The 16,187-nt window shown below is 41.1% G+C and overlaps 1 protein-coding gene across 4 annotated transcripts in view; it reads left to right on the top strand.

Annotated features, from left to right (window-relative positions):
* Positions 1-16,187, top strand: part of CRYBG1 (crystallin beta-gamma domain containing 1) — a 481,728-nt gene that overhangs the window by 443,933 nt on the left and 21,608 nt on the right. For all 4 annotated transcript variants that reach the window (XM_077289625.1, XM_077289626.1, XM_077289628.1 and 1 more), the window contains 6 exons: positions 2,836-2,975; positions 9,167-9,293; positions 9,825-9,860; positions 10,786-10,940; positions 13,345-13,471; positions 15,515-15,660. In XM_077289625.1, coding sequence (XP_077145740.1) covers positions 2,836-2,975; positions 9,167-9,293; positions 9,825-9,860; positions 10,786-10,940; positions 13,345-13,471; positions 15,515-15,660 — 731 coding nt within the window. The remainder of the gene's footprint in view (positions 1-2,835; positions 2,976-9,166; positions 9,294-9,824; positions 9,861-10,785; positions 10,941-13,344; positions 13,472-15,514; positions 15,661-16,187) is intronic.

Genomic DNA, 16,187 nt, shown 5'->3' with positions numbered 1-16,187 from the left:
TGAAAAAAGACAGTCAGTCATCCTCCTTTATATACAGCACTGATGATGTACGACACAGGAAATATTATCCTTTTGTTGAGCACAAGCTGAAAGTGGACCTTACTGGATTAGAGTGGATATCTTCAGATTGGGGCACGTTTGATGATAGAAATTTTGAAGCCTAAAGGCCACCATGTACATTAGATGACTCTTGACATGATTCAGCTTTTCATTCAGCCAGCAGCCATCCAGTATTTCCATACACAGGAGCTTTCTTTTGACAGAGTACTGCTGTTTTCGCTAAGGCTGGTTTGAGACTTGCGTTCCTGTGTGCTGCGGATGGCAGCGTACTTCCTCCTTGCTTCCTCCGTGAAGCTCTGCCCAGGCTCCGCCTACTGCCCACTGCGTCCAGCGTTTCGCTGCGTACCTATCTTTAACATTGGGTTGTCAGGGACATGCGTTGTATGCGGATGTGTCCGCATGCTGCGATTTGAGGTGTACGGCGCTCGCACGGAAACGCAAAATTTTGCAGAACCACTCCTTTATTGTGTGTCTTGATAACTGCCAATAATTTCCATCTGTTGTCTATTCCATTTGCACAACAGCATATGAAATTGATTGTCAAACAGTGTTGCTTCCTTAGTGCACAGTTTGATTTCACAGAAGTTTGATTTACCGTATATACTAGAGTATAAGCCGAGATTTTCAGCCCATTTTTTTTAGGCTGAAAGTGCCCTTCTCAGCTTATACACGAGTCATTGTCCCAGTGGGTTGGCGGGGGAGTGGAAGCTGTTAAATCACACTCGCCTGCTCCCGATGCGTCTCTGCATGTCCCTGCATCTCTGGTGCCCGCAGCTCTTCCTGTGTTCAGCGGTCACGTGGTACCGCTCATTTAAGTAATGAATATGGTCGCGACTCCACTCCCATAGGGGTGGAGCGCATATTCATTACTTTAATGGGCGGTACCAGTGACCGCTGAACACAGACACAAGCTGCCGGCGTCAGAGACCATCGCATCGGAAAAGCAGGGACCGTGCCGGGAGGGTGAATATAACGGGGGAGGGTGAGCATTGCGATATTCACCTGTCCCTGTTCCACCACCGCACGCCGCTCCGTCTTCCGCGTCTTCTGGCTGTGACGTTCAGGTTAGAGGGCGCGACATATTTAGTGTGCGCGGAGGTCTAACGGGCACAGGTGAATATCGCAAGTGCCGGTGTCCCCGCCTGCTCAGGACAAGAGGTGAGTATATTATTTTTTTTTAATCGCAGCAGCAGCATATGGGGCAAATGTTTCTATGGAGCATCTTATGGGCCATAATCAACCTTCAACCTTTATGCTGCATAATAGGGGGCACATTTTCTATGGAGCATCTTATGGGGCCATAATCAACCTTTGTGCAGCATTATAGGGGGCACATTTTCTATGGAGCATATTATGGGCCATAATCAACCTTTGTGCAGCATTATATGGGGCAAATGTTTCTATGGAGCATCTTATGGGGCCATAATCAACCTTTATGCAGGATTGTATGGGGCAAATGTTTCTAAGGAGCATCTTATGGGGCCATAATCAACCTTTGTTCAGCATTATATGGGGCATATTTTTGTATGAAGCATCTTATGGGGCCCATCATGAACTTTATAGAGAATTATATGGGGCGTATTTTGTATGGAGCATTATATGGGGCTCCTGATTCAATATGGATATTCAAAAACACTTAAACTACTGATGTCTCAATTAATTTTACTTTTATTGGTATCAATTTTTATTTTTGAAATTTACCAGTAGCTACTGCATTTCCCACCCTAGGCTTATACTCGAGTCATTAAGTTTTCCCATTTTTTTGTGACAAAATTAGGGGTCTCGGCTTATACTCGAGTATATACGGTTAGTGATGAGCGAATATACTCGTCACTCGAGATTTCCTGAGCACGCTCGGGTGTCCTCCGAGTATTTTTTTAGTGCACGGAGATTGTTTTCATCGCCGCAGCTGATTGATTTACATCTTCTTCATTACAAGTGGGGATTCCCTAGCAACCAGGCACCCCCCCCTCCCCCGAGCATGCTCGGGAAATCTCGAGCAACGAGTATACTCGCTCATCACTATATACGGTACTTGGAGTTATATTTATTGATGAGCGAGTACACTCGTTGATTGAGATTTTCGGGATTTATTGACGCAGCTGCATGATTTGTGACTGCTAGACACCTTGAATACATGTGGGGATTCCATACCAACCAGGCAACCCCCACATGTACTCAGGCTGGCTAGCAGCCGTAAATCCTGCAGCTGCTTCCAGAAAAACTAAATCTCCGAGAAGTTACAAATACTCGGAGACCCCCCGAGGCGTGCTCTGGTAAACCCGAGCAACGAGTATACTCGCTCATCACTAGTTATATTCTGTTGTTTAAGTGTTCCCTTTATTTTTTTGAGCAGTGTATATTTAGTGGAGTGAAGTGTGCCTGAGTATAGACAGGGCCGTAATATTGCTTGTAAACTTTGAATTATTTTTTTTAGAAACTGATTCACATTGATTTGAGAGCCCAAACCTTTTCTATTAATATCCATGAAAAAAACATATACCAGCATCAGTAGAACATTTAAAATGTGCAATAAACAATGCTTTAAAGGATATAGATAAAGTGTGTCTCAACATTTTTATACCACAATTATGAGAATACATGCAATTACTACATTTAGGCTAAGTTTAGGGGCTTAAAAGTGTACCAATCATGTATGAAATGAATGTACAACTCCTACTACAAATAATATTATTGTGGTATTCTGTATACATTAGGAATGTTATAATTCGTTTTGTGATAGCTTGTAAATGCTGGTTTGGATTTTCATTGCAGGATTATCGTGTTTGCAGAATTGATCTGTTCACGGATCCGGATGGTCTTGGAGTTATGACTTCCTACTATGATGACACAGAAGAGGTGCAGGTGTACGGGAGACTGCAGAGAACCTGTTCTGTCAAAGTGCATTGTGGAGTGTAAGGAATTCAATTCATTACATGTTAATTAGATGGTGGGATTCTTAAAGAGTAAACTTTCTTCTTGATTGTTCATATCTAGCTGGGTCCTGAGACCCCTACTGATCCGTAGGCAATTCAAGTGCCTGCAAAATATGAACATCAAAGTTTAATTACTCTTAGGCTATGTGCACACGTTCAGGATTTCTTGCAGAAATTTCCTGAGCAAAACAGGAAATTTTCTGCAAGAAATCTGCATGCGTTTTTCTTGCGTTGTTTTTACCGCGTTTTGGTGCGGTTTTTTTTGCTGATTTTTCCGGAGGTTCCCAATGCAATAATATAGTGCAAAATCCGCAAAATTAATGAACAAGCTGCGTTTTTTACCGCGATGCGGTTCGCGATGCGGTTTTTTTTTAGTGGAAAAAAAGCGCATCATGTGCACAAAAAATTGCGGAATGCATTCTAAATTATGGGATGCATAAATGTATAGCATATACATATAGCAAATGTTTAATAGCGAAAAAACGTGAAAAAAGCGCGAAAAATCTGCTACGAGTGCACACAGCCTTATGATCTCTCATCAATTCCCTCCCAGAATATAAATTTATGTCCAATCTTATCATCCAAAAAAATGGGAATACATATAATTACCACAGCCCGGCTAGGCCGTGAATGGCTATTTCTGGGGAAAAAACAACATTATTTTTTATATTCTGTGGGACTTTAATTACCGTATTTTTCGGACTATAGGACGCACCGGACTATAAGGCGCACCCAGGTTTTAGAGGTGGAAAATAGGGAAAAAAATATTTGAAGCAAAAAAAATGTGGTAAAATATTTAATAACATAAATAACATACTATTATATGTGGTGTTATTATATATAATAGTACGTTATTATGTTGGAAGCTGCGGGACCAGTGTGGTGTCTGTATACTATATGAAGACACTGGAGGGTGAGTATAAGAATGGGGGCACAGGGCTTATAGTGAAAGCACCACTCCAGCACTGCAAAATAACACTGGAGTGCTGCTTTAAAATCCCATGGGAGAACTATAACTCCCAGCATGTCCTGCAGATCCTATGACATGCTGGGAGTTATAGTTCACCAAAGGAGTGGCAGAGTGCTTTATTGCGTTTTGTAAAGACTAACCTCTTAATTGTGGGAGCCAGCCACTGTGGTGAGGTAAAAGCTGGAGCATCCCATGGCTGCACACAGAGCCCTCTCTCTTGTTGCCTTTCCACAGCGCACGCGCAGGACATAAGAGGAAGCTGCAGATTCTAGGTGGGAGTCTGAAGGACCTGTGATGATGTCAGAAGAGGGAGGGCTCTGAGCTGCCATGTGATGCTCCAGCCCGCCCACTTCTGACATCAAACAGGTCCTCCTTGTGCACCACAGACAGCTCAGCGTCCAGCACAGGCAGGTATGCAGCGATCTCCTGGCCCCTGCTGCCTCCTCCCCCGGACACACAGGTTCTCCCCAGAATCAGTGCTGGGGAAACTGTGTGTCGCTGCTTAAGTGCAGTATTCATTTGCTGCTCCCCGCTCACCGCTCAGCTGATCGGTGGGCGGGGAGCCGCTAATGAATATTCACTGCACTTAATCAGCGCGGCCACGTGGTTTCCCCAGCAGCTGATTCCGGCAGCGGGGACATTCTGAAGTGGGATATCATTGCGATCCCACTGGCTGCTGCCCCCCTCCCCACATGCTATATCCGTACTATAAGACGCACCCACACTTTCCTCCCAAATTTGGAGGGAAAAAAGTGCGTCTTATAGTCGGAAAAATACGGTAGCTTTTATAGATCATTACAGACATAAAAACTGACCAGCACTTCAGTCCATATAATAGCTTGTGATGGAGGAACATTTGACCAGTCCATCAGCCTCCTCCAAGAAAAGCGGCTTTCCTCTGTGAGGTGCTTTTCCATTGCAGGAGGCTAATGGTCTAGTCACACGCTTGTCCACTAGCATTTATTTTATGGACATAAGTGCTCGACAGTTTGTGAGGAAAGCTGCACTAACAAGAGAAAGCGGATAAGCCCTTTTAAATACATGATAATTAATGGGCATATCTGGGACTTTAAATGGTAATATTCTTATATTGAAAAACTGTGTCTTGCAGTTTTGAAGGTGTTAATAAAATGACAAAAATACCAAAGCAAAGGTCATATATTTACACTTTTTAAGTTTCCTTGCTTCACTTGCTGTGCACCTGTTCTAGCTACTACTACACAACAGCTGCTCCTACGTACACAAAGCTCTCTCAAATTGCATATATCCTGTTGTAATTGCATATAAATGTAGGTGAAAGCCATTATATAACACTCCTTTTTAGCAAATACCAGGGCAGTCTGAGTTGCCTGTACTTCCTTTTGTTTCCTTATGTTTAGGTTCATCTATCATTAGCAGGGCTGTTATCTAAATTCCAGTGTACTGTAAGGCATAAAGCTAGAAAGCAATCGGCTATTTTTTTATTTGACCAAATATTATCATGACTCAATTGACAATAATCTGACTGACTTCTGACAAAGTTTGATACTTTGTTAGTTTTGCTAATATGTAACTTTCAATCGTTACATCACAAAATACAAGAACATTTAAAGGAATTGTCAAATAAATTATTTTCATGTCAAACCATTAGTCTTATGTGAGTCTTATCTGTGCTCAATTGACAGAAGGTGAAAAGTAGTAAGTCATGCAGTGTATCCACACCAAAAATACACAAAAGTTCTGGACAAAGCACTTTTCTAAAATTCCATCTATAGCTGAAAAAATAAGTTGCAAGGAGTAGGGAAGTTTTAAATCGCCCGCATCATATAGCCTTCAAATTAGGTGTCATTTAGACATCTCGTTTTAATGTACATGATCAATCAGTGTTTTTCACGGATAGAACACGTACCAATTATAATTGACGGAGTTGTTCACATTTGTGTTCCAAAAAAATTGTTTTTCATCTGAGTCATTGATCAAAATCACCAATACAGGTGAATGGGTTCATGAAAATCCATGTTCTATCAGTTTTTAACATTGTAGTGGGTAGGAGAAGCTTTGTTATTTTTAAAATTATTTTTTGCATGTAAGAAAAGCACTGACGAAACACTGATTCTAATAACTAACACACTGATGAAGATCTGATAAAAAACACTGATTAATGAAAATCAGACCCTTTTTTGAGTGAGTAAAATAACAGACACCTGCATGAGGTTTAAATGAGGTTTTCCCATGAACAAAGTACATTTTGATCTTTGATCTTGGACTAATGACACGTTCCAAATTTGTATGTGTAAAAAAACAAAAAAATATTCTTGTGCTGAGCTAATCTTATACATATGCCCCTGCTATGTACTGCAATTTGCGGTGTCTAACCATGCAGTACTGCTCCAGTTCATAGTCAGCACATACCACAGCTCTTGAGGGCTGGAGATGCTGCATAAGCAACTTGCTCCTGTGATAAAATAGCCAGGGAAAGTTGTAACTGAGAAAGTAGCAAGCAGCTGTAAACCCATGCTGTTTCTTCTATATACTCACTTATCACAACTGACTTATGCTTCCTGCCCTGACCAGGAGCTGTGGTATGGACCCACCATGAACTGGAGCACATCTGCATGGTTTGACACAGAAATTAAAAAAAAAAAATCAGTACATAGCAGCACATTTGTAGGATTTTCTCAGGAATAGAGCATTTTTTTTCTAACATCCAATTGTTGAAATTATTATGCCAAGATCTATTGATTAAAATGTACTTTGTTTGTGGAGCAACCCCTTTAAGATTCTGATAGCCTTCAGGCACCACCTGTTGGAGCCTACTGTATGTAAGTATATACAATTCCCCATTGAACTTGATACTAAATCTGTTGTCAGTAAGCACCTTCTGTTGGTGCCTACGGCAACCAGAATTTTATATATCCTATAGTTCTTTGTGAAGAGATGCCAGGAATTCATAAGAGGGAATTTGAAACATATATAAAGGGGCCCCTTTAGCATTTAGTATGAAAACTAATAATGGAACATAACTTTGAACTTAAAAACAGGATGGTATGAAAAAGTGTACATTCACTTGAAACTTGTGTTACAAGAAATAGCTATAATTCTTTATCGATATGACATATGGTAGGTGTAGGAGGTGTTTACTATGTGAACAATTACAGGAACTTTACTGGGTGAGATTTTTGTGCTAAACTTGTTTATTTTAATATGTGAAATATGTTTGCGTTGCATGCAGTGTATGACATTCCACATGGCTTTGAAGTTTGGGTGTGTATCCATGACTCCATTTTGACTATTTTATGTATTGCTGTCCCCTGACTTTAATTGCCCTCACAATTACGGTCCTCTCTTATCAAAAAAATGGCAGCTCAAAACAGGGATTATTCACATGAAATTTTCAGCAACAATGCAGATGTAGTTTGCAGATGTTCACAGGTATCAGGTGGCCACCAGTGACACTGTAAGAGCTCATTCAGACCTTATTTATTATTATAGCGCCATTTATTCCATGGCGCTTTACATTTGAAGAGGGGTATACATAATAAAAACAAGTACAATAATCTTAAACAATACAAGTCATGACTGGTACAGGAGGAGAGAGGACCCTGCCCGCGAGGGCTCTCAATCTACAAGGGATGGGTGAGGATACAATAGGCGAGGATAGAGCTGGTCGTGCAGTGGTTTGGTCGATCGGTGGTTACTGCAGGCTGTAGGCTTGTTCGAAGAGGTGGGTCTTCAGGCTCGTTTTGAAGGTTTCGATGGTAGGCGAGAGTCTGATATGTTGTGGTAGAGAGTTCCAAAGTATGGGGGATGCGCGAGAGAAATCTTGTATGCGATTGTGGGAAGAGGAGATAACAGGTGAGTAGAGAAGGAGATCTTGTGAGCATCGGAGGTTGCGTGCAGGAAAGTACCTGGAGACGAGGTCACAGATGTATGGAGGAGACAGGTTGTGGATGGCTTTGTATGTCATGGTTAGGGTTTTGTACTGGAGTCTCTGGGCAATGGGGAGCCAGTGCAGGGATTGACAGAGGGGAGAGGACGGGGAATAGTGGGGGGACAGGTGGATTAGACGGGCAGCAGAGTTTAGACATCTGTTTTTTCATGCATCAGAAAAACAGACCAAGTTTCATCACTGTTTTGGATCAGTGTTTCATCCACTTTTCAGCTGAGTGTCATTGGAGTTTGCTCTGAGCTTCATCAATTTTTATCAGATTAGAGAAAAAAATGTTTCTACAGCTTCTTCTATCAACCAGTCTATGAAAAAGGGACCGCACCATGGCATCTGAGTGCTGTCCAATTCTTTTTTTTTTTTTTTTTTCACTAGCCCACAGACTTGCATTGGCAATTTTTGATCTGACAACACCTGATAGCTCTGCAATTTTGCGTGGACCACTTGGTCTGACAAAAAGTCGGTTATGTGAGTAGCCTCATTGTCAATTATAGGTGCGACTTTCATCTGTGAAAAAATATAGATAGTACTCGTTCATGAAAAAGACATCTGAATGAGGGCTTTGGTATGGAACTCTAACATGCTTACGCGTCTCCTGCATGCAGAGATCGGTTCCAATCGTTAATGATATCACAAAAAAGGAATTGTAGCTTATATGTTACACTTTGTACGGAACTATGTTGAGCAGCTGATATAAGGCTACTTTCACACTAGCGTTGTTAGCTGTACGTCGCAATGCGTCGTTTAGGAGAAAAAACGCATCCTGCAAAGTTGTCCGCAGGATGCTTTTTTTCCCCATAGATTTACATTAGCGACACATTGCGACGTATGGCCACACGTCGCAACTGTCGTGCAACGGTTGCGTCGTGTTTTGGTGGACCGTCGGCACAAAAAAACGTTAAATGTAACTTTTTTTGCGCGTCGTGTCCGCCATTTTCGACCGCGCATGCGTGGCCAAAACTCCGCCCCCTCCTCCCCGGACTTTACAATGGGGTAGCGGAAGCATTGTAAGACTGCTTCCGCTGCCCACGGCGGGCATCACTTTAACAACGCACGTCTGGCCGGCGCATAGCGACGGCCCCGTGCCGACGCTAGTGTGAAAGAAGCCTAAGGGTTATCAGAAGTTAGAATGTGCAGCAGTTAGGACTCCCCCTTCAGGTATTGTTGGGGTATTGTCATTGGTAAATAGAGGACTTGTAACTCTGATTTATTTGTGTCCATTCCTGTCTCCATTGCTAATGATATAGTTAGATATGTTTCTATTTTTTATTTCAGATGGCTCATTTATGATGAATCTGGCTTCCAAGGAGTACCATTTATTTTGGAGCCTGGAGAATACCCTGACCTTTCATTTTTAAATATACAGGAAGCATACATTGGGTCTATGAGGCCTTTGAAAATGGTGAGATTGTTAGCAGCAAAGTGCCAGTAACAGCGTAAAATAACCACTCCTAGATATCTTTATTTGATATATTAAGTTGGTAGGATAGTTGTTCTTTTTCTCTAAAACCAAGAAATATCTTACAGTTCAAATGTGTCTTACATTTAAAATTCTGGAGTTCCTGCAGATCCCCTTCTCTATTACCACTTCCCCTTTTAGCTGCAATTACTTAACAGTGTATAGAACTTGTCATTAGCCAGTTTTAGGTTTGCAGAATTCTCTTAAGTGGGATTTAGTGAACTGATGAATTGTGTTTTAGTGAAGATTGCATTTTCTGTGGAGTGGAATTAAAGTTACCCACCACCTCAGTCATTTAAAAAAATATATTAATAAACAATAAACCAGACAAAAATGACATGCCTATATAATTGTGCTATTGAGCATTCCAGTCATATCACGCAAGGCTGTGGAAAACTCAGCTAAGACATACTGTAGGTCAATATAGTGAAGACTAATTGAAACGTTAGCTAACCAGATCTTATCTCCTTATAGGGAAGCCGCAAAGTTGAAATACCCCATGAACCCAAGGTAAGAACATTACACACTGCTAACTCAGTGATAAAATCTTGCTGCTACTATACAGCGTATGGAAATATTGTAGATGAGAGCTATATACCGTATTTTTCGGATTATAAGACGCACCCCAAATTTTGAGGAGAAAAATAGGAAAAAACTTATTTTTTTATAAAAGTGGTGCTTCTTATAATCCATGCGTCTTATTGCTTACCGGGGGTGGTGGCTGTGGTGAAGCGGGGTCCCAGGGTCGCTGCTGGAGGAGGCAAGAGTGGAGCGTTGCTGCAGGCCGCAGGCTGGGATGAGGGAAGATCTCGGGAGATGAGATCTCATCGCCTGAGATCTTGATGCCGAGATCTCTATCTGTGTATGCGTCATCCCAGACAGCTATTTTTCCGGAGTCCACGGCATAGGAAACCATGGAACTGCGGGGCTCTGGCCTTTCACAAAATGTCGGTGGACAACACCCGCAGCTCTGCGCCGCACATCCGAACACCCCCTGCGGCCTGCAGCAACACTCCACTCTTTCCTCCTCCAGCCGCGACCCTGGGACCCTGCTCCATCTCGGCCAGTAAGGTATATCCACATTATAAGAAGCACCCCCTTTTCCCCCCCAAATTTGGGGGGGAAAAGTGCATCTTATAATCCGAAAAATACTGTAAATCCCTATGTAGCAAGCGTCGTCTCGTTAAAAGGTGCAAGCATAATTTTATTGTGTAATTAGTATATTGCTGTGTGAAACATAAAGGGGTTTTTGAACCCTCTAGTGTATAGAATGCAAATTGGTGTAGTAATTCAGTAACAAGAGGAGGAATATGTAGCCATATCAAAGTACAAAACCATAAATGTGTACAATGAGCTCACATGTTGTTTACAAAAAAAGTTTTTAAAGTAAATGTTAGAATACAGATGTTATATGTCTATATTTTGTCTGTTATAGATAGTTATTTTTGAAAAGCCCTTGTTTGAAGGCAGGCAGGTGGAGTTGGACAAAGATTTGTTGACCCTTAAAAATTTAGAAATCTCAGATGCTACAGGAGAAGAGCAAGAACCTGCTTTTAACACTGTTGGGTCAATAAGAGTTCTCAGTGGGCTGTGAGTATTATACCTTTTAGTATAATTTTTTAAGGAATAATAATCTTTCTCGACTGTAAACTTACTTTTCCTACTTTAGTTACGGTATTTTTCAGACTTTCAGACGCATCGGACCATAAGACGCACCCCACGTTTTCAGAAGGAAAATGGGGAAAAAAAATTAATGCGTCAAATGGGGTCCATCTTACTGTCCAAATTCAGCTTACGGGGGGGGATTGGCAGCGCTGGTGGAGTGGGGTCACAGGGGGTGTTCGGTGGTGCGGCGATGATGCAACTCCCATCCCAGACTGGTGCGACAGTATTTGGCAGTGCTCGATGGTGCGAGTTCTTGAAATACACTTTAGGCTATGTTCACAAGCAATGTTTGTACTGTGTTTTCCCCCCTGAACAACCTACTCTTTTGGCAGTAAAAGCTACGTGATCAAAGTGCCCATTTTCGCAGTGTTCTTTTGGTTCAGATGTGTGCTCTCTCAACAGTACATGTTTAATTAAATTTGTTTTATTCACCAAAAACATTTGTTTTTGCAGCGTTTTTAACTTTCCCCTTGTTTTATGTGAGTGAAAAAACACTGCAGAAACGCTGAAAGAAGTGACATGCTGCAACTTTAAAAAAAAAAAATACTGCAGTTCACACATTCAGTCAGAAAGAAAAACGTGTGCCTGAGATTTGAAATCTCATGGCTTTTTCTGGTACTGCAGAAAACAACTTTTAATTTGACTAAAAAATGCAGTAAAAAAATGCTGCATGTGAACCTTAAGGTGTTGAAGTGAAAAAGAAATTTCACTTATTATCTAGATTATAATCTCTTGGGAAGACCTTGCATACCAATAACATGGTAATAATACCAATAACCATTAGTCGCATCTGGTCAACCACAGTGGCAATGCCAGTAGACTTTTAGTTTCTTTGAAGACAACCTGTCATGAGATTTATGCTGCCTAGAACACAGACACTGACTGCATTTACGCAATGTATGTTTTACTATGAAATGCTGCAGTCCCCGGCAGCTTCTTCTGCCATGCTTTAAAATCTGTAGAATTTTGTTCCTGAAAAGTCGGACGAGTGTCGAGCTTTTTTCATGGGAGTACAGACTATTACTAACTCCTGGACTTGATGTCACCAGAGACTACAAAGGTGACATCAATTGCATCACTTGCCACCGCACCAGTGCAAGTGGCAAGAGCGTGGTTAAGTGTCAGATTTGGCACTTCTTATGGATGCATCTTTTCTGGGGCTGCTGAGAGCTGATGTTTTTAGTCTGGGAGGGGCCCAATATCCATGGCCCCTTCCTATCTTATTAATATCAGCCCGCATCTGTCTGTCTAGCCTTTGCTGGCCATTAGCTATAGGGAACCATATTTTTTTGGGGGTCCCCCATTTTAATAGCCAGTAAAGACTATTAATATCAGCTCACAGCTGTATACTTAGCCTTGGAAGCTCCATAGGTATTACCCTCTTTCCAGGCTATAAACATCTGTCCCCAGCTATCCACTTTCCCTCTGCTAGTTAATAAAATGTCGGGGTATCCCACACCATTTTTAAAGAAAATAATATAGTAAATAAAAAAATACATGTACAGTAAGCTACACAAGAACTGTACTAATTATATATAGTATATCACCGACAACTTTGTCTATTTATTCTTTGTGTATATATGTTTTCTATCTATTCTATTTTGTCGGGTCACTCTGATTTTACTGTATGCGGCAGATGAATTGCCGGCTTTCCATAGGACATCGGCATGTAAAAATCGAACGGCACTCACATGGTCAGAGTGCTCTGCAATTTTTTTTCTTGCACCCATTGCCTTCTATTGGTGAATGCAATCAGATTTCCGATTACAATCGCTGCATACTGTGATTTTTTTTTTTTTCCTCCAGTCCGATTGCGATCCCATCCAATCTGGAAAAAAATCGGAGATGTCCACACAATGATAGAATAAGATTGGTCAGAATGTAATCCGATTTTTAAGTGGGAGCGAACCCTATGTATGTATATATAGGGTGAAACCTTGTTAGTGGCTGGGAATGGAGAATCTGCCAAGGACCTCATGATTGGCTTTGCAAAGTATATTTTGTATGGAACACTGCAACACACAGTGCTTCAATAATTTAGTATTTGTTATTTTCATGATCTCAACTGGATGCCCCTGTATGCTGATAATATGCTTTAAGTATCTTTCGTATTATGGCCACTAGTCACATCCGGGCTCTACCCAGCAAGCATCCTTTATTCCAAAGTGGCTTCGCCATGGCTTGGCCGAACAAATGTACCAAGATCATGTGTCCTAGGTTTTGATATGAATGGGTTTTAAAACATGCTTTACCCTTTACTCATGTCAGAAAAATTCCATGGAATAAGTGACTGACTGTAATATTTTTTCTATGATAATGTATTTTGTAGATGGGTTGGCTATGAAAAACCTGGATATGAAGGTCACCAATATTTGCTTGAAGAAGGTGATTATGAGGAATGGAGCCATTGGGGTGGCTACAATGGACTAGTGCAATCTTTACGCCCCATTTTATCTGTAAGTTCTTTTTTTATTTTGGTGTGTTTTTTTTTAATGTGTTAATATTTGGTTATCCAAGAAGTAGGTGTACGGTAGTTAGCTTTACTATTTTAAGAACAAGAGTATAATGAAGGGACTCTAAATCTAATTTTTTTTTACTTTGTATACATTAAAGAATGAAGGACATTGGGAGCTTACATCCCTAAAATACAATATATGGATGTGACATCAAGTAGAAATTATACAAACAAGATAAATCAAAATTTGTACAAATAACAATTTAGAAAAAGTCTGGACTATAAAAACAGGCTGGCAACAATACAATCATGGGGCAACACAAAAGGCATACAGCGTAACAGGGAGTGAATAGGGTCACAATAATATACAGAGTAAGATTCATTAAAGTGTAAGTCCCGTGAGCACGGGGTGTGAGCATATGCATAAACTTTGTAATATACAGGAGAGGTCAGTGAGGTGATTGTTCACCAAAAATGACTATTTTCCATATAAGTATACATGACATATTCCCCTGTTTCAGAAATCATTGAAATCACGACCTGTTATGAGGGTCAGAGGTTGAAGAGTGTGTGTGCTTAAGCACAGAAACAATCATCATGGTGTGACAGGTGTCGGCAGCGCACACCAGAGAAACATGCCTCTTACCCATATGCTGTTTAAGCCTAAGTATTGCATCGGGGTCCCGACGCGCGTTTCGCTGTTGCTTCCTTGGGGTGCAGTGTGTTCTTTACTATGAAGAGGGTTTAAATATCCCTCCATATCTTCACATGGCCAATTAGGACAAAAAAGAGGTGTGTTCAGCCACGTCCTTCAAGCATGCGAGACCGGAACTTCCACCGCCGGATCGTCACTTCCGTTGTCTCGGCTGCTATGCGTGTCAGGAACAAAGGTTAAAATGACGTCCATGACACGCATAGCCCCGCATAGACACCTTCTGTGACCGAAGTTAGAGAGGAAGAGTCAGCATCGCACGCTGCCTGTGGTGAGACACCTAACAATCCTTAGACCTATCATGTGACAAATATATAGCGGCCATGTTAAAACAAGAGCATAGAAGTGGACAAACAATCCTTGTCACTTGGCAACAGCTGAACCCAAATACGGAAGAGGAAATAATGTATATAAGAAAAGAAAAAATGCAATAACTAATGTCCAACCAATTGGGTTCAAATGTAGCTGTGCATAATCAGAGTGAGGAAGATGTGGATTTCAGGTATATACCTCCAGTGTCCATTCAAAACGTGATTAAGGGGGATCCCACAGAATTCCCTGTATGCCCATAATCTGGCCAAGGTATGTCCAATGTTCTACAGGATTGTTCTTATGATGGTAATTCAGATGTCAGAGTTGACACACACAGTCCAATAGGGGGTCATGTTCTGCTACTATGACACATGAGACATGAAAAAACCACACAATTAAAAATATTATAAAAAGGCTCCAGAGAAAATAGATCCAATTGAACAAATACATTGTAAAGTGAGTATCATTCATCCTGACAGAGAGCACAAGTTTAAATGTCCTAATAAGAGTATATAGGCCCACCGACTCATAAAGAAACTAATGATTGACCTGCATTAGGTCATTACTACCGATATAAATGAGGCACTGTCTTCTTGCTAATCCCTGCAGTGTACTTGCGGTCTTTTCTTTTTTCTACCCATTCTCTTTGGCCTGCCATGGCCAACCACATTGGGAGCTTTCAGCTAAGCCTATGCTGTTTAGCTTAGAGACAGCTAGAACCATACTCTCTATTTTTCTTTTTTTTATTGAGAAGCAGGTTTAACTACATATAAATAATATATTAAAATGTACTCTTTTCACACTACTCAGTGAACACATATAAGTGTTAAGCGGTGTACTATGCTAGTTGTTTCTTAAACACCTGTAATACGGTATATATCCTGTTACCTATTGTTTGTTAAGGCTGTAAAACATTTCTATGTGTATATGGTGCCTCCAATTTATTGGGTAATCTGATTTGAAGTGGGAACATACAGTATGAAAATGTCCATGTTTAACATATGCGTTGATTTTCAATAGGACTTTTCCACACCACATGTAGTAATGTATAGCGAAAAAGACTTTGACGAGAAGGCATCAAATATCAATGTATTGGGTATTATATCAAACATGGAAGAGACAGGTTTTGGAGTGAAGATACAGTCCATTAATATACTAAGTGGAGTGTAAGTGTCTCTTTGTAAAATTTTACATCTCTTTGTACTTATTTTTGTTTACCTTTTAATCAGTGTCAAAATGTTATCCTAATATTCCATGTGTGAACCGAATTATATGTTAAAAAGGTTGAGAGGGGGGGAGAGGGAGGGGGGAGAGGGAGGGGGGAGAGGGAGAGAGAGATATATTCCCCATTGACTTGCATTGGGTTTCGTGTTTCGGGTCGGCCACCGACTTCAAAAAAATCGGCCGATTTCACACGATCCGACTTTTGAGAAGGTCGGGTTTCGATCCTAAAAAAGTAAAAGTCGCTCAACCCTATTCATGACTAGTGATGGACGAACCCGTGGATGATCGGATCCGGCTGGTTCGACCAAATATTTAAAAAAAAAAAAAAGTTTGGTTCAAGGGAGCTGAACCCGGACCCCATTCAGATGAATGGGGGGGCCTGAACATCCATTGTTTCCCATTGTTTGTCATCTGCTTGACAGTGGGACACTCTGGCTCTGATCGACAGTAAGATTGTTACAGCCGGTCA

Source organism: Ranitomeya variabilis, chromosome 2 (assembly GCF_051348905.1).
Source record: "Ranitomeya variabilis isolate aRanVar5 chromosome 2, aRanVar5.hap1, whole genome shotgun sequence".
In the NCBI taxonomy this organism is placed as follows: Eukaryota; Metazoa; Chordata; class Amphibia; order Anura; family Dendrobatidae; genus Ranitomeya; species Ranitomeya variabilis.
This window is presented reverse-complemented; position numbering and strand designations above follow the sequence as displayed.